Raw genomic sequence first — 24,911 nt, forward strand, 5'->3', positions numbered from 1 at the left:
TTTTATATGGAAATTTTCTACTACTATATTTCTTCACAAAAACTCTGCTGGGGGTTCTCTCCCTCTGGAGAGTGTGCAAATCCCTGCATTTTGACTTTAAGCACCCAGCTGATATGTTTGTTAATTACCCACACGTGTGTCAGATCTATTTTTCACCTTCACATACAAGTCTGTTTCAAAAATCTGTACAGTACAGTATTGTAAGACGTTTGGGGTTTCCTAGAAATTCATGAAGGGTTCCTCAATAATGCTAATGGCAAGATAACCTACAAGATAGCTTTATCCACTGCTGTTGATTTTCTGTGTAATGTACAGTTTCATTCTCCGTTCACAAAAAATGTTTTGAGTCACTTTAAGCTGGGAGTTGATCTAGCTAAGTCATATTCAGAGTAGGCACTTTTACATCAATGGACTTGTTACTAAAGTTCTGAACTGGCCTAATTCAGACATCTTTAGTTATTATATAAATATGCATGCAAAATGGGAACAGATTGGAAAAAGTGGTATATACATTTTAGAAATAAATAATTTGCACCACTCTAATGTATTGTGGGATCCATTAAATATTGTTTATCATGTGTGCAGTTTTGCTGATACCATGGTATCAACTGACCCTCCCAAATCTTCTGTTATCATGGGACTTTTCCTATCTGTGTTATTCCTTTTGTAATCAGAATATTTGTTTGTTCCCAGTGCAAAAAGATGCCAAATTTTTCTTTTTCAACGGCTAGTAATTTCCTTCGGTTTACTCCTGAGACCTTGGATCAAATTAAAAAGAGAATTGCTGAGAAGAAAGCAAAGCGTGCCAAGGTCACAGAGGAGGGCAATAGTCAAGAGCAAGAAGAAAACATTCAACCACAGCTTGATCTGAAAGTTTTTAAAAAGCTACCTATTCTATATGGAAAACCCCCTCCTTGGCTCATTGGAGAACCACTGGAAGATGTTGACCCCTATTACAAGGATCGTGAGGTGATACAGTTTCTTTAAAGTAAACTGTAAGAATTTTTGTTACATAAAATGTTTTTGTAAACCAAAAACAAAAATGCTACAGTTTCTTCTTGTGTAGCAGTCAAAGTAGAAATTACAAATGAATATCAGAACACGTCTGAAAACAATTAATTTAATAAATATGATCAAATCTTTAAGCATAGTATCTGGCATTTAATTAAAAAGTCTATTCTTTGTTAACATTGCTATAAATGTTCGTGCACATCTTGGACAGAATACTCATTTAAATGGTACCACGTGCACATTAAAGCAGATCTATGGACAGGAGCCTAAATGTTCAGTGTTAATTTTTCAGATAACAAGCTGTAGAAATTTGTACAGTTATGAACATTTAACTTTTAATTTTTATGGCACTTTCATGCACTTCATTATGTTCAACATTACAACCAGTAGACCCAGGCAAAATATATTTTTCAGTGAACATGCTATGAATAAGCATACACAAGATCACAGTCAGAATGATTTGTTGTGCATTTGAGATAAACTTCATACAAAATAATCTCTGCTGAAGTACGGTACTACATTTGTATTAATTCATCAAATTAAGATTTTATGGAGGCCATAAAATCAGTGTCTTTGTCATTGTGATAATGCAGCATATTCGTCTTATGCTGGATGAGATGTATCACCTTATTTCATTTGTAGCCGTGCCTGCTGTTTTTGTTTGCTATCAGCAAGCAGAAGTATATTTAGCCCACTGGCCTCTTAATAAAAATAGAGGTAGAATCATTCCATAACTTAAGCAAATGAATAAAACAGCAGAGCAACATCAACTTCCAAACTCCCATTATTTCTTTTGCAAATGAATTCCATGGCACAACTCTGATCTGAATCAGGGGCTGATGATTTATTTCATTGCAAAAAGCAGCAAACTGAGATCAAAGCACTGATCTGTGCCATCCTTGTGTGTTTGGCCTTCAGTGAATGGCTACCACTACCCAGTCTTTTATGCAGCTCCTTGTCATAACGATGGGTCTCCTGAGTGATGTATAAATAGAATGAGTTGTACTTCTGTGTTTGTCTACTTTCATCTGCAGTCCATATTGTTCTCCCCAGTCAATCTTTATGAAGTTGCAGTGTGTTTATATTTGCAGACAGTAGGTCTATCATGAGCATGTTATATTTAGAAAGCATTTCTATCTGTTTTACAGACTTTTATGGTGCTATCAGCCAGGAACAGAATCTTTCGGTTTTCTGCCACCAAAGCCTTGTTTTTTTTCAGTCCTTTCCATCCACTGAGAAGACTAGCTGTGAAAATTTTGATACACACATATCCTTCCAATGGGTTTCCTTCATTCTAAATCTCTTATACAGAATCACAGAGAACTGTTATCTCTATCTATCTATCTCTATCTATCTATCTATCTATCATCTATCTATCTATTATCTATCTATCTCTATCATCTATCTATCTATCTATCTATCTATCATCTATCTATCTATCATCTATCTATCAATTATCTATCTATCTATCTATCTATCTATCTATCTATCTAATCTATCTATCTATCATCTATCTATCATCTATCTATCTATCTATCTATCCATCTATTATCTATCTATCTATCTATCTATCTATCTATCTATCTATCTATATCTATCATCTATCTATCATCTATCTATCTATTATCTATCTATCTATCTATCTATCTATCTATCTATCGATCATCTATCTATCAATTATCTATCTATCTATCATCTATGAGCTTTAATATATCTTTTTGAGGATTCCAGAGTGAAAAGGTGTGTCCCAATAAAATATTATTTGGAGGTTTAGTGAGTAGGTTTTTCTTTATGCTCCATGGTTATCTGTTTGAATTTGAAATGAAGTTTATTGTAGGTTAGATTAGCTATTGACCATTGAAGTTAACTCCTACTGACTCACCCACCCTCATTTTCTGTAATATTTGACTGGATTCACATGTTTGACTAATCATTTATTCTATTTTTAATATTTTGTTGGAAGCCGCCCAGAGTGGCTGGGGAGACATGGGTGGGGTACAAATAATAATTTATTTATTATCCTGTGTTTTGCAACTTTGCTATGGTCCACTATTGCAGTTCAAAACAAAATTTCAACTGTGTTACTAAGAAGAAAGAGTACAGTTTATTATTTAGACCTACAGAAGATTAGATGAAATGTAGGCTAGGCCAGATCCCCTTGTAATTTGCAGTGACAGATATAATCAGCTGGTGCTCAGCAGGTTGAAGATCTCAGTGTCCTTTCTGTCCTTGAGCACACGGCTTATAATTATGTTTTGTTTAGATACCTATTTGGACTGCCTGTATTAATTTATATGTTTAAATCAGGATTGATGGAATATTATTATTCTTAAGGTCACCTGACAATGTTTATTATTATTATTTGCTTTTCTCTTTTTTCTATTATACTCACAAATTAAAAACTGAAATAAAAAAAGAAAATGAGATGGTGCAAATGCACCTTTAGGAAAACTGACCATCAGCCATTCTCCTGTGGTGAGTCCATACAATATGAGAGCCACTTGTTTTGCTGGCCCTGTATATTAAGATCCCTTGTCTTGCAGTCATGTTTCATAAAGGTAAAGGTAGAGGGACCCCTGACCATTAGGTCCAGTCGTGGCCCACTCTGGGGTTGCGGCGCTCATCTCGCTTTATTGGCCAAGGGAGCCGGCGTACAGCTTCCGGGTCATGTGGCCAGCATGACTAAGCCGCTTCTGGCGAACCAGAGCAGCGCACGGAAACGCCGTTTACCTTCCCGCTGGAGTGGTACCTATTTATCTACTTGCACTTTGGTGTGCTTTCGAACTGCTAGGTTGGCAGGAGCAGGGACTGAGCAACGAGAGCTCACCCTGTCGCAGGGATTTGAACCACCGACCTTCTGATCAGCAAGCCTTAGGCTCTGTGGTTTAACCCACAGCGCCACCCACTTCCCCATAAAGGTGGAGGGACCCCTGACCATTAGGTCCATGTTTCATACTATGGTTAAATGATCAGAGCTAGTGTAACATGATCCCTTCACCTCAAAACATACAACCCCAAATTATAAACAGTACATGCCCCAAGTGTGCAACTGTAGGCTAGAAATTGGTTTGCTTATGCAACTTTGTTCCATATTCCCTTCACTTCACCCAGAAGTTCATACCCATCTTTAATACCTTGGTTTATTCTATACTGGACACACTAGCCCTGCTTTGAAGGTATGAAATGTGCAGGTAAGGAGGGGAGCTTTCCTATACCCAACATCCATACAGGCAGCAGAAGGTCTGAATGTTGTGGGGTTGGGCATATGGTGAGCTGGCCTGATTTGGACTATGACTAAAAGTGGCAACCATTGCCCCACTGGCGTACAAAGGGGGGCACCATTTGGGGAAAGGGTGCCATTGTGGCCACCACCCCCGGGACGCATGCCACACGCCGCACAATCACGGACATGCGTCACACCCCCATGGGTGACACGTCACGTCCCCTAAATCTTCTTTTGTACCTTCAAGAGCTCTTGTTTGGGTTAGACATGGATCTTGTTTGTTGTTGCTGTTTAGTCATTTAGTCGTGTCCGACTCTTCGTGACCCCATGGACCAGAGCACGCCAGGCACTTCTGTCTTCCACTGCCTCCCGCAGTTTGGTCAAACTCATGCTGGTAGCTTCGAGAACACTATCCAACCATCTCGCCCTCTGTCGTCCCCTTCTCCTTGTGCCCTCAATCTTTCCCAGCATCAGGGTCTTTTCCAGGGAGTCTTCTCTTCTCATGAGGTGGCCAAAGTATTGGAGCCTCAGCTTCAGGATCTGTCCTTCCAGTGAGCACTCAGGGCTGAGTTCCTTCAGAATGGATAGGTTTGTTCTTCTTGCAGTCTAGAATGGATAGGTTTGTTCTTCAAGAGTCCCAGCACCATAATTCAAAAGCATCAATTCTTCGGTTACCCAGAGAATAAAGGCAAGACTGTCTATTGTTAAAAGGCTGAAAGGAGATTTCTTCCGATCAAGCTCAAGTGCTTGAAAATGTGCATGGGATGCTGACTATAGCCTAAGGTTCATAACAGTTACTATGCTGAATAAACAAGAAACAAGCAAAATTAAACTAAAGAAAATGCATTATTTTTAGATTTTTCCTTTTAATTTAAGAGCATGATAGTAAGTAGCATTAATCGCATTTATTTTGGTTACTCATATTTTACCACAAGCTGCTGAATATTTATTTGTTTGTTTAATTTATATACCACCTTATACCTGGAGGTCTACCCCTTATTTTTCAATGAAACACTATTTCCTTAACACATCATGTACATTATTTATAGCATTCATAACATGTGTGGTTCTCGTTAACTGTATTTTTATGACTTTAAACAAGCCTCCAGAAAATTACCAAATCGCTGAGTAAGTATCACTCCACACTTCATGTACAATATACTAATCTATGGACTGAATGAGAATCAACCCATTGGAAGGCAGGAATAAACACAGAAGGGATGCCTGCTTGTAAGTGGCAAATACCAGAATTGCACCTGATATTCAAATAGGTGCACTGAGGTCTACTCAGATCTAACTTGAGTGGGGGTGAGGAAGTGAATTAGCAGGAAAATAATGCTCATTTGTGCACAAGCCCTAAGTCTCCTGTTACACTATCTTGCTTGGAACTGCAAAAGTAAGGGGAGGGTGAGTCAAACAGCAGCTCATATGTGACTGGTGGTATGTATTTTGCTTTCTGGATCATACAATGTGCAAGCCTTATCTAGCAGTTGGCTCATAGATGGAAATAAATAAATATTATAATCGTATAATGAAATCTAACCAGACCTTTGCCTATAATGCCATCACAGCACTTCCATTTTTCCTTGGGCTTCATGTGGGAAGTTGCACATGAGTAGCCTTGATTCCCTCCACACTGGTAATGATTCTGCTTCTCTGGCTTTGATTTTCAGGTATATTTTCGCAATTATTTATACAATTGAATTTGCAGTAAAAATAGTTGCAAGGGGATTTGTTTTGAATGAATTCACCTATCTTCGAGATCCCTGGAACGTTTTGGATTTATTTGTTTTAATTATGACGTAAGTTTCGGTGTTCCTTCTTTGCAGTTTATAATTTTTCATACAGGAGAAAAACTAGAGCTAGAATTCTGCTAGCTTTGCATGTGAAGATGCTGCTGACCTTGGGAGCATTTAAACATATAAGGTGGGAATCGCCTAACAAGTTCTGTCATTTTAAGCCCTGTGCGAAAACTTCTGCTTGTGTAACAGGGCTTTCCCTTCCTTTCCTCCCCATCACAACTCTGACGCACCCCAAAATTGGCTCAGGCAATCTGGGGAGAACCCCCAGAACAGTGGGGGAGGGGAAGGAGAGGAGGATAGTTACGTCTGGCAACCTGCACTGCTAGCAGGATGTTCACTGTAGGATGATGCTGAATTCCACCCATTGTGGATGTAGTTCGACTTGTTAATCTACTAATTCTAGCTACTATCAGACTTCATGTTGTGCCCTTTGGATGAGGAGTGTTTTGGACTTGTGTCAAATTTTAACTATACGTTGTAGAAATATCTGCACAATTTCGAACAGCTTATGAATCGGCCAATCACTTAAACTATGTGTGGAGGTTTGTTTCAGTATAAGCTGAATGCTAGTACAGCGTGTGGTGGAATGGAATGGTGTGTGGCCCTGCCCTTCCTGAGTTTACATACACACAAAATGGGACTTTGTGCATGCAAAGTATCTGCTTTACCACTGAGTGAGTATGGCCCTTTCCCAAAAACAATATACACACGAAGCCCATCTGATTTAAGATACTATAGCTACCAGTAGCATTGTCTTATAAAATGATGAGTCTGTCAATATCTTTTTTCATATTTTGAAATTTTCAGGTATGCAGCTTTGGCTTCGCGTTTTAGTAGCATTTCAGCTATCCGAATTTTCAGGGTTCTGAGAACTTTAAAAGCTGTTTCTGTAATCCCAGGTGAGAGGCTCTTTTTCTTGCTTTGTCTGTTTGTTCAGTTACTAAATTTGTATTCCACCTTTCACTCAAGGAATTCAAACTAACCCAAATAAGAAACAGTTAAAAACAATCTATTCTGAAAATTCAAGGAAACAGTAAGTCACAAAAGAGAAAAGTTCTGACAACAACACAATTTATAGATTAAGGTTACCAGATCCCCCCCCCCCCCAATGAATCCAGGGACACTTTTCAACTTCAGTAGGGATGACAGGATTTTGTCAGAGGACTGATTTGTAAATACGGGGACTGTCCCTGGGAAACAGGGACGTCTGGCAACCTTATTATAGATCAAAGCTGAACTTTAAATGGTACCAGAAGACTATAGCCTATAGGGAGCTTGTTCAAATTCTGGTGCACTTCCAAAAACAAATCAGGAGACAGACACTATCAGAAGGTGCGACACTGTTATGCACTCCCCTCTCCCCACCCCTAAAGCACATTGCAATAGTTGGACTTCAGGGCTGCTTTCTGAAGTGTAGACCCCAAAGATAATAGCTGAGAAACATAATTCAAAAGGGCTGTAGTTTTTGTCCTCTGTTATCAGTCTGTATAATAATTACTCTTCTGTTCATAGGACTGAAAGTCATTATAGCTTCACTTCTTCAGTCTGTCAAGAAGCTTGCCAATGTGATGCTGTTGACAGTTTTCTGCTTGGCTGTCTTTGCCCTGGTTGGCCTCCAACTCTTCATGGGCAACTTAAAATATAAATGTGTCCATGCTTCTTACTTGAATAAGAGCATCAGGGAGGAGGAGTCATGCACATTACAGGATTCAGGTAAAAACACCCCCCTTTAAATCAGTAGCATGTTGCTTACATAACCCTGGTACTTTTTGTACTGCCAAAACAGTGTTTTACTTTCGGATCATTCCTAAACTGGCATTTATAAATTAATACAATAGCATCCCACGCACCATATTATTATGTGGTTTTGAAGTTTCATTGAACCATGTTGAGTCAGATTTAGACTTTATATTTTTCTAGCATCTTTATTTGTGTAAGAACTAATAGTAACAATAATAATAATAATGCTGTCATATGACTTGAGCTGAATTATGTACGGCACACAGACCAACAAACAGCACAATTCAGCCCAACGCAGATCTGGATTTTTTTTTTTTAAGGGTCTGGAGAGAGAGTTCCAAAGTTGTGGAACCACCACCTGGAAAGCCATATTCCTAATACCTCCCCAGATAATCTGGGGCTTGCCATTCACTGGTTCCTCAACCAATCCTCCATCTGCATCTTTCTAACTCAGCCAGCCCATGACATAGCAACTTCCAGCTTGATTTCTCTTCACTTTCTTCCATGTGGGATATAAGGAGGAAGGAGATTGGAATTCACTTATTGAACTTAGTCTATCCAGCCTTGGCATGAGTAACCTAGCCTTATTGATGAATTCCTCTGAGGAGTCAAGGACCCCAGTGCAACCCATGGTAGTGATTCTGCCTCTTTTGGAGCAATCGCCTTCAGGCAGAAGGAAAGAGTGTTTAAGGAGACATCCTGAGGGGCAGCCAGAATGCTACTGAGATGGATGACATTCTGGTGAGGTGGGGCCTTCTTCTGACTCCCTCCCCAACTGGTGACTGAAGGCAGATCTCTTCCCTGCACTCCACAGAGAGTAAAATTTCTTCTGCTGTCTTTGGGACTGGTGCTCTTTTGGGGGAGCCACCTGGGCTTCAGTGTTGACTTATGTGAAACAATGCAAGTGTAGAGTGTATGCATCAGCCAACATGTCCCTCAGCAAGCAGGAGGTGGTTCAACAACAGGGTGGGGGCAGGCCACAGGAGAGCCTACTCAGCTGGGCACCCCTGAGAATATGCCATCCATGAATCTCCTCCTCCACTCCAGATGAATAGAATGTTGGACTTGCATTCATTTTCTGCAGGGGATGGAGTAGATCCAATGCTCTCAGTGCTTAGGGTGACTGCAATAGGCAGATGAATTGGGTTAAAATGTAAGTACAGTAGTACGTAGTAAAATGAAGCAGGGAGGGTGTGTCCAGGGGTATGTTCCCTGTTGGTTTTTCTGTTCCTGTTCTATTCTGTTTGCCAGTTGCATTGCCATGATTGCATACTGTCGTGGAAACTGGGGTGGGTCTTAGGGTGTCATCAGTCTGCATATCTTGCCTAGTGAAGTGAGTGGGAGACACAACCCACATGTGGGTCCCCTCCATCCACTGCAGAAAATGAACTTATCACAGAAAGTCCAGCATTCTCCTCTCTCAATCAGATCAGGGGATACTGCTGCAGGGTCTGATGGGCCAATTTCATGTGGCTTGGTGGGTCAGACGCAGGTTAGCCACCTGGCTGGGAGTTTGTTATTCAGCTGATAACTGCATCCATTGTATTGTGAGGTAGGAAGAGGCTTTAAATCACTATTACTTTTGCTTCCAAAATGTTTGCTTCCAGAAGTATATCAGAAAAAGAATTCTTCTACTGATGTATTGCTGTGTGGATACACCTCACATCCCAAGTAAGTGTAACTGAGGACCAAACTAGACAAGATGCTAATTGTTAAAGCTATAAACGGCTTTAGCCCTATATACTTAAAGGAGCGTCTTCACCCCCGTCATTCAGCGTGGACACTGAGATATAGCTCCGAGGACCTTCTAGCAGTTCCCTCACTGCAAGAAGTGAGGTTACAGGGTTGGTGATGGCAACCACCCTGTGGAACACCCTCCCATCAGATGTCAAGGAGATAAGTAACTATACAACCTTTAGAAGGCATCTGAAGGCAGCCCTGTACAAAGACGTATTTTATGTTTGAAGTTTTACTATGTTTCTGTATATGATAGAAGCCACCCAGAATGGCTGGGGCAACCCAGTCAGATGCACAGGGTGCTACTACTACTACTAATGTTAATACAATTAACAATTAGAACAATTAACATGCTTAGTTTTAAAATTTAATCAGCAGCCATGCATGACTGGGACGTTTAATAATTTCCTTCTATGCTGCAGACCTGATAAAAATCACCCCGACTCTGTTGGTGGAGGAGCATATCTATAGTGGGTTTTTCCCTCATTCTGAAAGGCAGAATTTATGCAGACAGAGACCCCCTAACAGTTCTAGTCCCTGCCTTCATTGGCCTAATAAAGAGTAAAAACAAAAACTCTACTCCTTACCCCAGTTCTTAGCTAGGGAGGAAAGTGTATCAATCATCTCTTTCCCTTCCCTTCAGATTCTGAAATGTCTTCAGGTCAAAAGACATGAGTAAATAAGATCAAGCACAATAAAAGGTCCTTCTGCCTTGAGTGTGCCTTCCCCAGAGGATTCTCTGGCAGGAAGGGGTCAAGAAAACTGATCCACCTCCAACACACTCCACTTAATCAATGTACCTTATTGACCAGTCTCCCCCTTCAATAGTAGATGGATCTGACTTCTGAAAATGTATCAGAAGCAAAGGAAGGGTGGTGCTAGATCAGGCCAAAGGTCTATCTAGAAACAGTGTCCAGCATGTCTTTCACAACAGCCAACCCAATGTCTTTGGGAATCATCCTCTCCTGCTGTTTAGAGGCATGCTGCCTCTAATACCTGATGTAGGAGAGCCATCATGGCTAGTCGTTCAGTCAGATAATCCACTGGGGAGAAAAAGGAAGAGGAGGAAGTATGTAGGATAAACTTTCCTTGTCACTCTCGTCATATCTAGAAGAGAGTCTCCAAGAATCTAGATCAGCTTCCTTAACCTCAGCCCTCCAGATGATTTGAGACTACAGTTCTCATCATCCATGACCACTGGTCTTGCTAGCTAGGGATCATGGGAGTTGTAGGCCAATAACATTTGGAGGGCTGAGGTTGAGGAAGCCTGATCTAGAAGAACATTTACATGTCACATCTATGAAGTCATCTGGACAGTCTTCCTAATATGGTAAAAGTGGGAGAAAGTCTTACAATCCAAAGCAGGTTTCAAGGAACATGTTATCTTTGTACAAGCAAGCATTCACCAGAGACTATCCCCAACCACTCACAGAAAAGCCTCTGACCTTTTCTTGGTCCTCTCAAAATAAGGTCACAGGTAAAGGTAAAGGTAAAGGTACCCCTGCCCATCAGGGCCAGTTGTGACCGACTGTGATGGCCTGGGAATCCGATTCAGAGGCAGAACCGGAGGAATCCCAGCCTGCACAGGAGTCCCCGCCTCCAGGGCCGGCTGAACTGGGGCAGGGCCTTGATTCTGAAGTGCCTGCACCTGTGCCGGATCCTTAGGAGCAGGTACCAGGTGAATCCACTCTGGCTCCGGAGGTGCTTGAGGACTCAGTGCCTACAGGTGAGTCTCCCCCTGGGTCCAGTAACCCTTCAGCCTCTCCTGAACTGCAGAGGCTCAGGGCAGAGAGGCGGAGGGAACTGGTTTCTCCCAGGAGGAGTGCTCGCCTTAAGGCCAGGAGAGGTGGGTCTCCTGGGGGCCGGGGCCACCCCTGGCCTCAGAGAAGATAAAGGCCAGTCAGCCCAGTCCCAGGTTGCGGGAGCAACGTCGTTCAAGAGCTGTTTTGGCCAGCACCCAGTCTGGTTCCCCCAGAGTTCCTGTCCTTGCCCGGCTCCTCGCTGTGGATCCCACTTCGCCCGTGGAGGACTGTCTGCTGACCCTCGACTCAGGTCCTGGACCTCGCCCCACGGTAACCTCCCCCCTGGACCAGCACACCGACTCTAGGGTTGCGCGCTCATCTCGCTCAAGAGGCTGGGAGCCGGCGCTGTCCGAAGACACTTCCGGGTCACGTGGCCAGCGTGACTGAGCTGCATCTGGCGAGCCAGCACCAGCGCCGCACACGGAAACGCCGTTTATCTTCCCACTATAAAGCGGTCCCTATTTATCTAGTTGCACTTAGGGGTGCTTTCGAACTGCTAGGTAGGCAGGAGCTGGGACCGAACAACGGGAGCTCACCCCGCCGTGGGGATTCGAACCGCCGACCTTTCGATTGGCAGGTCCTAGGCTCTGTGGTTTAACCCACAGCGCCACCCGTGTCCCATAAGGTCACAGACCACTCAGTTATTACCTACCTTCATCTTTTCCTCAGAGGTGCAACACAACTTAACTCACAAACAATGCAAAGGTTCCCCTCATGGGATCTCCACAAGGTATTCTGGGCTTTAAGTAAAACAACAACACCTCATTGAGCCACTGAAATAAGTCTTTCAATGTCACTCCTTATCACAATTACATCTGCCAGATGATTCTTAGAACTAGGGCTACTGTCTATTAAGAAGCAAATCCTTCACTCAGACCCTTTTGCCTCCACCCTTTATAGTTACTGCTCCCACACGGACTTTGAGATAGGATCGGCTAGTCTCTGTCCTATGCCATTATGCCTTTAATAGCTTTCTCTGAACATATAAAACTTTTCTGTAGCAGGGGAATAAAATTATAACTTATCACAGGGGCCAGTAAAAATGTTGATAACGTTGGTTTGATTTTAATAAACTCTGTTCAGTATTGATGTTGAGACTGTAACAAAACCTAGAAGATTAAGTATGTTTGAGAAAGATGTGAATGTCCAGGTTCCACTTGTGAGGTAAGCAGTCAGAGAGATCTTTTACTTGAAAGTTATCAGTAACATAATGTATTCTCTTTTATAAGTGAAACTGAATGTAAAAACGGAACCTATTATTGCGTGAAATATGGAAAAAATCCTGATGATGGATACACCAGTTTCGATCATTTTGGATGGGCCTTTCTATCATTGTTCCGACTGATGACACAGGATAGTTGGGAAATCCTCTATCGGCAGGTAAAACCTTTTTTTTTTTTTTTTTTAATGTACTGTTGGTATCTACTTGAAGGGTAGATTTCCTTTAACATAGCAGGGATAGTTGGGTTATGGCTCCACCTTCTGGTCAAGTCAGAAATGGACACTTTGGAAGTAGACTGGAAGTACCATGATGCTTCCATGGACTTGCCAAGCGGGATACAGGAAACATACCCTTCAACATTTATCAAGTGAAAATAGGAACATTTTTACTCCTTCCAAGAACTGACCCTCCTCAAACCCCCACCCCCATTTTTGTGTGCTGCCCCCCCGCCCCCGCGGAACATTTCCTATCTGAAGAAGGGTGAGTGTTACCACCAGTGCACCAACAGGACACAGCACACACACCCCACCATCCTGAGAAAACACCTTAATCCAAATTTTATTTTATTTTATTCTTTGGCGGACTTACAAAAAACAACCCACACACCAATAAATACATTTTAGAAAAGGGCAAGATTAGGCACAGATGTGCAAAGCTTTTTAATCATCATCATCAATACCCCTTGTGTCCCACTCCTGCCCAGGACAGCAATGCCTGTACCACAGAGCTGGCACATCACGCAGGGCTGAGCCTCGGTAGTGGCAGCCTTTTCTCCTCTTCTCCCGTTCTCCAGCAGCTGCTATGAACTGCTCAAAGGAGGAGGTTGTGGCAGCCATGGAGAGCCAGGGAGAGGCAACCGAATGCTCCTTCGTAGCTGCCACTGCTGCTGTCACCGCTGCTCAGGACAAACACTGGCTTATTTTCCTCTCCGAGCTCAGCACTCTGAGGAAACAGGGACATTCCAGGAAAATCGGGACACTTGGAGGGTATGAAACATAAGCCCAGGAATTTAAGGAGAAACTTAGAAGCAAGCAACAGAGATCAGCAACAGAAAAACTCCATCAGGAACAGAAAGCCTACTTCCAATACTAACACTGAACAGTTTAACAGGGGGAAAGACCTATAGTCTTCTTTTTTTAAGTGCAGAAAATTTACACTGAAGGTACACTGAAGGAAATCTATGCTTCATGTTGGTGCCAACCGTACTATTTCACTTTGGCTAGCAGGGATGGTATGCTGGGACATAGCAAAGCTAATCCTGATAGGGTGGGTCCCTTGACTGCACCCCTGCATAATTTATCATGGAGGGACCTGCTGCAGGACCCTCCTTCCAAATGCAGCCTCTGCCTCTGCATAATTATCAATTGTGTAGTGATGAATGAAAGTGTTTGGAGAAGCCCATGCAGCTTCTGTACAAGCCTTATGAAGAGCACCATTAGTAGTGAAAGCCACAGAAGCAAATGCAGCCCTAGTGAAATGAGCGATCAATCAAAGTGTAAGTGTAAAGCTGTCAGAATCTTATGACGGAACCTGTGTGCCACGGGAAGACACTTCAGCACAGCACCTCTAAGAAAACATTTACCGTATTTTTTTGCACCATAACACTCACTTTTTTCCTCCTAGAAAGTAAGGGGAAATGTCTGTGCGTCTTATGGAGTGAATGCCTGTGGGTGGCGGGGGGGATCTGCTGCAGTCGTGAGCAGAGGATCCATGGTTCCCCTTCCTTCCCTCCTCCGTGGTTACAAAGCATGGATCCACATGGATCCTCAGGATTTTTGCATTGGGCTACTCCAAACTCACTGTCAGATCACATGTCTGTGGCCACAGCATGAACCACAAAAATCATATATCCACTATTTCGTTTAGAATATTTTTTTTTCTTGTTTTCCTCCTCTAAAAACTACGTGCGTGTTATGGTCTGGTGCGTGTTATAGAGAGAAAAATACGGTAACTAGAAGTATAGAAGGAAGGAGAATTGGGTTTAGAAAGAACAGAGGAAATTGGGTCCTCCCTTAAAGAGGGCACATTCTGCGGTGAGACCTAGACAACCGACACCCTGTGTTGTGGGTGGGTACAGTTGGTAAGCCACAACACCTGATTGGTAGGTCCCTCAAAGCTGGATAAAATCTGGCCAATGGGACGCAGTTCAAACGGTTTGAGGGACCTATTTATGCCCATGCACGTGGCCCAGAGCTTCCTCTTTCAGCGCATGCATTCGGAACACCCACCCACCTCTCCCTACTTCTAGGGCTTGTTGCGCTTGACCTTGCTATGCCATTGTGTGTCGTCTGTCGTTGGGACGGGGGCACGGCAGGAATTTTCCCCGCTTGGCTGATTGGCTGTTGCCGTTTGGGATTCGCCTGCCGCATAGCAAATCTTACAATTTGTAAGGTTGCGGATAGGCTCTGGTTCAGGTGATGGGGATGGGAGAACGCTCTCGCCACCCCTATGTGAAGGGTATTCTGTTAAAGGAATCCAGGGACTTGTTAGTTTGGTCAACCCCTGTGAGGGGGTTGTGCCCGTGCCTGAGTCCAGGGGGACATTTGGGTGGCGGAGTTAGCCCATTCCCGGCTTTCCGCTTATCCAGGTTTTCACCCTTGGCTGACCTATGCTGGTTCCCTGGGTCAGCACTACCTGCCTGGCAGGGAGCTAGTCGAAACAGAGCCTATGCAACCAGTCACTTTTCTGTAATCAATAAAGTTGTGGCCTAAATTCTGCCAAAAACCAAACCAAAATTTTGAGTCCAGTGTGAATTTATTTAGGGGGGAGGTTTCTGGGTTTGAACACGCAAATGGCTACAGCCTGCCTCTTCGAGGTATTTGTGTGAAGCCCTTCCAAAGGCCATTTTGCAGGAAGGATAGTAGGTCAGCCACAGATGTCCTCTTAACATATACCTTGTTCTTGATGCACCAAGCATGAACAACCTTCCACCTTGCTTGTTGAATGCAAATGCTCAATGGACATCATGACTGACAGTTGAAATGACCTCCTGTGAGGTCATTGTGCCTTTCCTTCTCCCATATCATCCATCCTGAGTTTTGTGGTTGATGTCAGGAGGAATCCTTCTCATCTCTTTGGTAGGCTTGGCCTGCCATAGGATGATGCGTGAGGGGGATTTTTCTGTTGTTATGTGCATGTGTGCACCTCCCAACTCAGGATTCCCCTTTTCACGGAAGTCTTGATTGTGGAGACTTTGATGGGTATCCACTGGCAGGTAAAAACAATCTTATTATCTCAGATTTTTGGAGTTAACTAGGAGACAACAGTGGTTGCTTGACCTGATGCCGTTGCTCTATTAATTGGATTATTTTAACATTTGCTTTTATTCTCTGATTATTGTTTTGCTGAAAGACAATACATGATGAGTTATGTATTTCATACTTGCAGGTTATCAGAACATCTGGGAAATCTTACTGCATCTTTTTTGTTATAATCATCTTTTTGTGCTCATTTTATCTATTTAATTTAATCCTGGCTGTTGTAACAATGGCATATGAAGAGCAAAACAAAGCAACACTTGCACACACAAAGGCAAGGGAGCTGTTACTTCGTGAAGCAAAAGAACTACTAAAAAAGGAAAAGGTTTGTAAAACTTTTTAAAAAATTATTATTATATACTTAGCCTAATTGTTTTTATTGTTGTTACTGTTGTTAACAATAGAAATAAAGTATGTATAATTCTATTGTTGAATCTTCAGCCATGATAATTACTACTTAATTATGGCTGAACTTCCAATAACAGAATTTAATATTTAATATTTCTTAAATTTCTGTAGGGAAAGAGGAAAAACATTGCAACATTAACATGTGAATTAAATGAAATACATTAATAGATTTTATGATGGTGGCAGTAAAAATGCTGAAAACTTTTGACTGCAATCGGTGATGCAATGGTCTGGAATATGATTCTCCACTTTGCACTCTTTTTGCTGTTTGTCATAGACTGACCTTTTTATCTATTTACTTAGAAAAATTAAAAACTAAAAATTAAAAATTTCAAAATAAATATTTTCAAAAATTTACATAGTACAGGATGGCTTGCAAACATGGGCGCAGAGTAATCCATGGGCAGTATATAAATTCAATAAATAATAATAAAACTACAGGAAACCCAAGGAATTGTTTAAGCCTATGTAATCTAAGGGACGCAGGTGGCGCTGTGGGTTAAAGCCTCAGCGCCTAGGGCTTGCCGATCGAAAGGTCGGCGGTTCGAATCCCTGCGGCGGGGTGCGCTCCCGCTGCTCGGTCCCAGCGCCTGCCAACCTAGCAGTTCGAAAGCACCTCCGGGTGCAAGTAGATAAATAGGGACCGCTTACCAGCGGGAAGGTAAACGGCGTTTCCGTGTGCGTCTCTGGCTCGCCAGAGCAGCAATGTCACACTGGCCACGTGACCTGGAAGTGTCTCCGGACAGCGCTGGCCCCCGGCCTCTTGAGTGAGATGGGCGCACAACCCCAGAGTCTGTCAAGACTGGCCCGTACGGGCAGGGGTACCTTTACCTTTTTATGTAATCTAAGCCAGGTGTGATTTACCCTTATCCCAAAGAGCATTCAGGAGTGGGGCTATGAGCTGGCCCAAGCCCAGCAGAAGGAAACAAGCTTTTAAATTATGCCAGTGTAGGTTCCACAGGGTTGCTAGGTCATGTGATAGAGCTGAATGGATTTTGGAATGCCAAAAAAATCCCCTCTTCTGGACTTGCCTCAGCTGAACCTCAGCTGAGCTACCCTATTTTTTGCTCTATAAGACTCACCTTTTCCCTCCTAAAAAGTAAGGGGAAATGTGTGTGCGTCTTATGGAGCGAATGCAGGCTGCACAGCTATCACAGAAGCCAGAACAGCAAAAGGGATTGCTGCTTTCACTGCGCAGCGATCCCTCTTGCTGTTCTGGCTTCTGAGATTCAGAATATTTTTTTTCTTGTTTTCCTCCTCCAAAAACTAGGTGTGTCTTGTGGTCTGGTGCGTCTAATAGAGCGAAAAATACAGTATATCCCTGGATGAGCAGGGATGAGGGATTTCAACTGGCATAGCTTTGCCTATTCCAAACTCTGCTCATACCTGTAGATCTTGGGTTTGAATTTCTTGCTTACCGGTAATTAAGCAAAAAACCTTAAGAATACAAAACTATGCCTTGAAGAAATATCTTCAAGGAACAATATGCCTTCTAAAGTTTAAAAGTGTCTTCAGGAATTCAAAAATGAAAGTTGTTTGGAGGAGATATCCAATAATTCAAAATGAAAGCTTTAAATTCAGGGTATAAAGTTTGAAAGTAGCTAGCTCAATATCAGTTTCAAATAAATATTCTTCAGATGCCTGTAAATCAGAGGTGGGAACCTTTTCTGGCCTTTGCACCAAATTCGTATCTCCCTTCCCTGTGGCAGACGAAATCTGGCAGGTGGACAGGGCAACTAATCTGTCAATCAGTACAACATCAGGTCACTACAATTTCAGGTGATGCTGTGCTTTGGAGTCCCAGTTCTTGGGACTACAAAGCACAGAGCAGTACTGTTTGAAAGCATGTTTGCTCTTTGCAAAAGGGGTTTTAAGGCATTCCCCCATTCTCCTGTTTGAGCATCCATCACAGTAGCTTTTCTTTTCTTTTTAAAATAATTTTTATTAAATTTTATTAAATTTTTATTAAATTTTATTAAATTTCCAATTGACAATCCAATCAATCCAATTCCAAATTATACCAATACATAATAAACTCCAAATATTTAGCCGAATTTTAATTTTTTGTTGGGGGTACCCATGCTTCGAGTTCAGAAAGGGTCCAATCATCTCATATTTCTCCTGCTTTGATGTTCACAAGTGCCATCTTTCCATCTCTTTGTTGTTATCCTTTACAAATCCTGTCTTCCAATCTTCTTCTTGTTATCATTTTTTTTTCTTTCTTTATAACCTCTGAGATTATCTCCACAAGCGAGTTGAAGCAAACATTATTATAGTCCTGTGTGGATTTTCACACTGATCCAAAAGTTCTGTTCAAACAGCAGGCGCCATTTCAGCAGTTCCCATAAGATACAGTCTGGGTGTCTGCTCATTAACTTATCCAGACCAGTTGCTCCATAAATCAGTCTTTTCAGGGGAGTTCTTGCCAGATTAAACATAGAATTCAGATATGATAATGGCTTCCTCCCCCTTTAACTGTAAATCTTGCAACAAATTCTGTCTCATAATGGCGGTTCCCAATTAGAACTGCGTCATCCAAAAGCCTTTCGTTTCCTTTCCAGCTCTTCCGCAAAATAAAGCCTTTAGTTAATAATTTTATTTCCACACAGTTTATTTTCCCATCTCACTTGCTATCAGTCGTGTGGTGGTTCTTCTTGGGGAGGGGTTGTTAGGTAAATCATATTGAAAAAGAGAAAAGTCCCCCCCCTTTCTGATCTGTTTCAACATACCAACATAGCTGTGATTCTTTGATGTAGTCTTCTGTTCAGTCCGACCTGTAACTCAGCTTCTCAGAGGTCGATTTAATTAGCAATCAGTACACCCTTTCCTTCACTCGAAACATGTGCATTTACTCTTCTCCAATTGTTTATCCAATTGTATATGATAGAATGATCTCAATACGAATCCAAGGCAGACCTTTTAACATCACAGTAATCCAAGTTTATGCACCAACTACTGGTGCTGAAGAAACTGAAATTGACCAATTCTATGAAGACTTACAACACCTTATAGAAGTGACACCAAAGAAGGATGTTCTTCTCATTATAGGGGATTGGAATGCTAAAGTAGGGAGTCAAGAGATAAAAGGAACAACTGGCAAGTTTGGCCTTGGAGATCAAAACAAAGCAGGGCAAAGGCTAATAGAGTTCTGTCAAGAGAACAAGCTGGTCATCACAAACACGCTTTTCCAACAACACAAGAGACGACTCTACACATGGACATCACCAGATGGGCAGCATCGAAATCAGATTGATTATATTCTCTGCAGCCAAAGATGGAGAAGCTCTATACAGTCAGCAAAAACAAGACCTGGAGCTGACTGTGGCTCAGATCATCAGCTTCTTATAGCAAAATTCAAGCTTAAACTGAAGAAAGTAGGAAAAACCACTGGGCCGGTAAGATACAATCTAAGTCAAATCCCTTATGAATACACAGTGGAAGTGAGGAACAGGTTTAAGGATTTAGATTTGGTGGACAGAGTGCCTGAAGAACTATGGATGGAGGCTCGTAACATTATACAGGAGGCAGCAACGAAAACCATCCCAATGAAAAGGAAATGCAAGAAAGCAAAGTGGCTGTCCAATGAGGCCTTACAAATAGCGGGGGAGAGAAGGCAAGCAAAATGCAAGGGAGATCGTGAAACATACAGGAAATTGAATGCAGATTTCCAAAGAATAGCAAGGAGAGACAAGAAGACCTTCTTAAACAAGCAATGCAAAGAAATAGAGGAAAGCAATAGAATGGGAAGAACCAGAGATCTGTTCAAGAAAATTGGAGATATGAAAGGAACATTTCGTACAAAGATTTCCATAATAAAGGACAAAAGTGGAAAGGACCTAACAGAAGCAGAAGACATCAAGAAGAGGTGGCAAGAATACACAGAGGAATTATACCAGAAAGAAACGGATGTCTCATATACCCCAGGTAGTGTGGTTGCTGACCTTGAGCCAGACATCCTGGAGTGTGAAGTCAAATGGGCCTTAGAAAGCACTGCAAATAACAAGGCCAGTGGAAGTGATGGTATTCCAGCTGAACTATTTAAAATTTTAAAAGATGATGCTGTTAAGGTGCTACACTCAATATGCCAGCAAGTTTGGAAAACTCAGCAGTGGCCAGAAGATTGGAGAAGATCAGTCTACATCCCAATCCCAAAGAAGGGCAGTGCCAAAGAATGCTCCAACTATCGCACAATTGCACTAATTTCTCACGCTAGCAAGGTTATGCTTAAAATTCTACAAGGAAGGCTCAAGCAGTATGTGGACCGAGAACTCCCAGAAGTGCAAGCTGGATTTAGAAGAGGCAGAGGAACCAGAGACCAAATTGCAAACATGCGCTGGATTATGGAGAAAGCTAGAGAGTTCCAGAAAGACATTTACTTCTGCTTCATTGACTATGCAAAAGCCTTTGACTGTGTCGACCATGGCAAACTATGGCAAGTTCTTAAAGAAATGGGAGTGCCTGATCACCTCATCTGTCTCCTGAGAAATCTCTATGTGGGACAAGAAGCTACAGTTAGAACTGGATATGGAACAACTGACTGGTTCAAAATTGGGAAAGGAGTACGACAAGGCTGCATTTTGTCTCCCTGCTTATTTAACATATATGCAGAATTCATCATGCGAAAGGCTGGGCTGGATGAATCCCTAGCCGGAATTAAGATTGCCGGAAGAAATATCAACAACCTCAGATATGCAGATGACACAACCTTGATGGCAGAAAGTGAGGAGGAATTAAAGAACCTTTTATTGAGGGTGAAAGAGGAGAGTGCAAAATATGGTCTGAAGCTCAACATCAAAAAAACGAAGATCATGGCTACTGGTCCCATCACCTCCTGGCAAGTAGAAGGGGAAGAAATGGAGGCAGTGAGAGATTTTACTTTCTTGGGCTCCATGATCACTGCAGATGGTGACAGCAGCCACGAAATTAAAAGACGCCTGCTTCTTGGGAGAAGGGCAATGACAGGCCTAGACAGCATCTTGAGAAGTAGAGACATCACCTTGCCAACAAAGGTCCGTATAGTTAAAGCTATGGTTTTCCCAGTAGTGATGTATGGAAGTGAGAGCTGGACCATAAAGAAGGCTGATCGCCGAAGAATTGATGCTTTTGAATTATGGTGCTGGAGGAGACTCTTGAGAGTCCCATGGACTGCAAGAAGATCAAACCTCTCCATTCTGAAGGAAATCAACCCTGAGTGCTCACTGGAAGGACAGATTGTGGAGCTGAGGCTCCAGTACTTTGGCCACCTCATGAGAAGAGAAGACTCCCTGGAGAAGACCCTGATGTTGGGAAAGATGGAGGGCACAAGGAGAAGGGGGCGACAGAGGACGAGATGGTTGGATAGTGTTTTCGAGGTTACCAGCATGAGTCTGACCAAGCTGCGGGGGGCAGTGGAGGACAGGAGTGCCTGGCGTTCTCTGGTCCATGGGGTCACGAAGAGTCGGACACGACTAAACGACTAAACAACAACAACAATTGTTTATCTTAAGCAATGCAACTAGGATCGCGATCAGAAGCGGTGTCCAGGAGAGCCAAAAACTCACTTGAGGGCTTTCTGCCCAGTGCCCCCACCCTCTCCTTCTTTCGAACTCAGGGGTAATTTATAGGCATCCGCGGACAAGGCAGCTCAGTTCTCAGTTTGATTTATTACGGCCATTGGCCCATATCTAAAACAATACATCAAAATTTATCCATAAACAATACAATTTAAACAGTTCCAAGTTAAAACACCCATATAAAACCAATTTTACTTCAATTAAGTAAACACTATACACAATAAGCTCCCTCTATGTAAACCGCAATTCGAATCCCTCAGATTTTGGGGTATATGCGTCTTAGTTCTGGCACTTATTGATGGTTCTTAAGTTTAGCTAAGCTGTCAGAGTCATACAGTGATCCATTTCTCCTCTTTTGAAATAAGACATTAATCAGGTATCTAGCGACTGCAAGGGATCTACTTGTGTCTTCATCGTTTAATAAGTATATTATTTGGGCTTCCTGAGGTCTGTCAGCAATTCTCGATAAATATGGGGCCAGAAACTTGGACCGTGAAGCCGAATGTAATGGACAACAGAAGATTATATGATATAACGATTCTATAGATCCACTTTTACAGTCACAGAGGAGTGAGATCTGTCCGTTGGAGAGTCTGTTACCCAACACATTTGATGGGAAAACATTGAATCTAGCCTTTATAAAGGCATACCTGTGCATCACCACAGATAAGGTAGTTAAATAAGATGGAAGTTTCGTTGGTGGTGTTAAGCCAAGGTTTATCAGCGAACAGGTGCCACCACCTGTCGCAATATTAAATTGTAAATCCATCTCCTCTAATTTGTGAGTTATAATTCTCTTGGCAGAAATTAAATCCAATTTTAGTAGTTCAGATGGAGATAGTCCTAAGGACACAAGTTTCCCATGTATTATTTTTGCCCAAGGGCTAGGGAAGTCATCTCTCCAGAGACACTGTATCAAGTGGAGATTTGGAAGTTTATGCCATAATGCCAACCAGTAACAGAGGATGCATTTCCATAATGTGGTTTCTAGAGATGTAACATTTAGTTCGAGTCGTATAGCAGTATTGCCTACACACCTGGGTAATTTTAGCAACCTTCTTGGAAGCTGGTTTTGGATTACCTCCAATTGGGTTAGATTAACAAAGGACCCCCGTATTGGAATTGCATATGCTATTGTTGCAATCACCTTTGCCTTGAAAACTTTTAACACTGATGGAATATGGAAAGCCCCATCTGAAAAGAAAAAACGCAGTAGCGCAAAGGAAAGGGCTTTAGCTCTGTTTAATACATATGCAAGATGGACCTTCCAGCCCATGTTGTGTTGGAGAAGGACTCCCAAGTATTGAAATTTAAAGACTTGGTCAATGGCTTTTCCATCTATTCTCCAATTATAGGTTTTTTGACTCTTGGTGAAAATTAGGACTTTGGACTTGGCATGATTAATTGTAAGAAAATTTGATTTGCAGTAAACATCAAAAAATTTTAATGCCCTCCTAAGGCCAACTCTTGAGCAAGATAGGATCACTGCGTCGTCTGCGTCGTCTGCGTAGAGTAGAAGGGGGCAACGATATTGGGCAAGACGGGGGGCATGGATCGTTTCTTGAGAATCTATCAGAGGCGCCCTCATATCACTTATAAATAGATTAAAAAGGGTCGGAGCAAGGATACATCCTTGACGAACACCTCTATTGATGGTTACTGAATTTGAGAGGTCTCACCCTAGCGGCCAATCCGTCATGCAATTTAGTTATTAGCCACAAAAGTCTTTTGTCTATTCCCCATCGTGCTAATTTTCCCCAAGGTAATCCTCTGGGGATGCTGTCAAAAGCGGCCTTTAAATCAATAAAGGCCGCACAAAGTTGGCCTCTATTTGGGGCGGAATATTTCCGGGCAAGGTGGTATAAAACTAAGACATGATCAACCGCTGACTGATTCGGTCTAAAACCAGCCTGTTCAGGCCCAATCAGGTTGTTCTCTTCAGCCCACTTAGTAAGCTTAGTTAACAAGAACCGTGCATATATTTTCCCAATAATTGACAATAAACTGATATTCCTGTAATTTCCTGGATCATCTGTCGAGCCCTTTTTATGAATTGGAATAATAATCGCATCCTTCCATATTCTTGGAACCTTCCCACTGTTGTTTACGGCATCAAAAGTAACGGCCAGGGTTTTCGCCCACCAGTCTGCATGAAGTTTTATAGCTTCCGCCGGGACTAGGTCAGGACCGGGGGCTTTTCCAACTTTGAGATTAGAAATGAGTCCGTGGATTTCTTTCGGGTCAGTGGGTGGCCAAAGAGGGAGCTGCTCATAGAATCCATCGATTGTATTAATATTAAGGTCTGGTAAGGCAAAATAGTTCCTTAGAAAGGATTCCCAAACTGGGGCAGGAATAACTGTTAGGGGGTATCTTTTAGATTTTCTGTTAACCAACAGCCAGAATTTTCGGGAATTACGGGTATATGAGGCAGCTATAAGTGGATGCCAGCGGTTCAGTTGCCATTCCTGTTTGGCCTTTTTTTGCACATATTTGTAAGCTGATTTTGCCTGATAGTACTCCTTGGGAAGCATAGTCGCCCCTGAGGATTTGTAATCATTATAAATAGCACAAAGATGTTTTTTGGCTTGTTTGCAATTACGGTTAAACCACAGTGCACCTGTCTTGGAGTGGGCCCGATTTGCCTGGTGGGTTGGGACAGTAAAGAATGACGTGAGGTCATTCAACAGATTGGCAAATAGATTAATAGTTTGATCGTGTTCATATGAAGTTATGTCAAGGGCTGAATAGGTTTGTATGATCTCCTGCTGAAAAAATTCAGAATATTTTTGAGCCTGCGTTACAGACCACTTTATACCCTTCACTCGTGATGCCGTATTAATACCCTCTACCGGGTTTTCTGTGTTAGTATCTAATTGAGTTGGATGACTGTACTCGTCCCCGTGCCAGTCTAGGTCAAACGTAGCAGCAAGTGGAAGGTGGTCACTGAACTGAATATTGTCAATCTTAAAAGAGAGAGCTTTCGGCATCAGATCACTCGAGGCTAAAAGGTAATCTAGTACACTGTTTGATTTTATGCCTAGGTGGGTATACTCCCCCGGTATATCGGGAGGGCAGCAACCATTCAGGGGTACTAGGTTTAAGCGAATAGCCATTTGGTAAAGAAGTACTCCAGCCTCGTTTACTTTAGAGTCTTTTG

General features: G+C 42.3%; 1 protein-coding gene across 2 annotated transcripts in view; it reads left to right on the forward strand.

Annotated features, from left to right (window-relative positions):
- The first annotated feature begins 5,003 nt into the window (after positions 1–5,003).
- LOC307227166 (sodium channel protein type 5 subunit alpha-like) overlaps positions 5,004–24,911 on the forward strand; it is a 52,656-nt gene continuing 32,748 nt past the window's right edge. Inside the window, exons 1-7 of one of the 2 annotated variants that reach the window (XM_079996359.1) lie at positions 5,004–5,362; positions 5,908–6,036; positions 6,844–6,935; positions 7,549–7,749; positions 9,384–9,447; positions 12,545–12,695; positions 15,925–16,119. In XM_079996359.1, coding sequence (XP_079852485.1) covers positions 5,241–5,362; positions 5,908–6,036; positions 6,844–6,935; positions 7,549–7,749; positions 9,384–9,447; positions 12,545–12,695; positions 15,925–16,119 — 954 coding nt within the window. In that variant the 5' untranslated portion in view covers positions 5,004–5,240. Of the gene's footprint in view, positions 5,363–5,907; positions 6,037–6,843; positions 6,936–7,548; positions 7,750–9,383; positions 9,448–9,672; positions 10,984–11,940; positions 12,696–15,924; positions 16,120–24,911 lie in introns of those variants that run through there. The other variant, XM_079996360.1, reaches the window with a different exon arrangement.

Source organism: Podarcis cretensis (genome assembly GCF_951804945.1).
Source record: "Podarcis cretensis genome assembly, chromosome: 12".
NCBI lineage: Eukaryota > Metazoa > Chordata > Lepidosauria > Squamata > Lacertidae > Podarcis > Podarcis cretensis.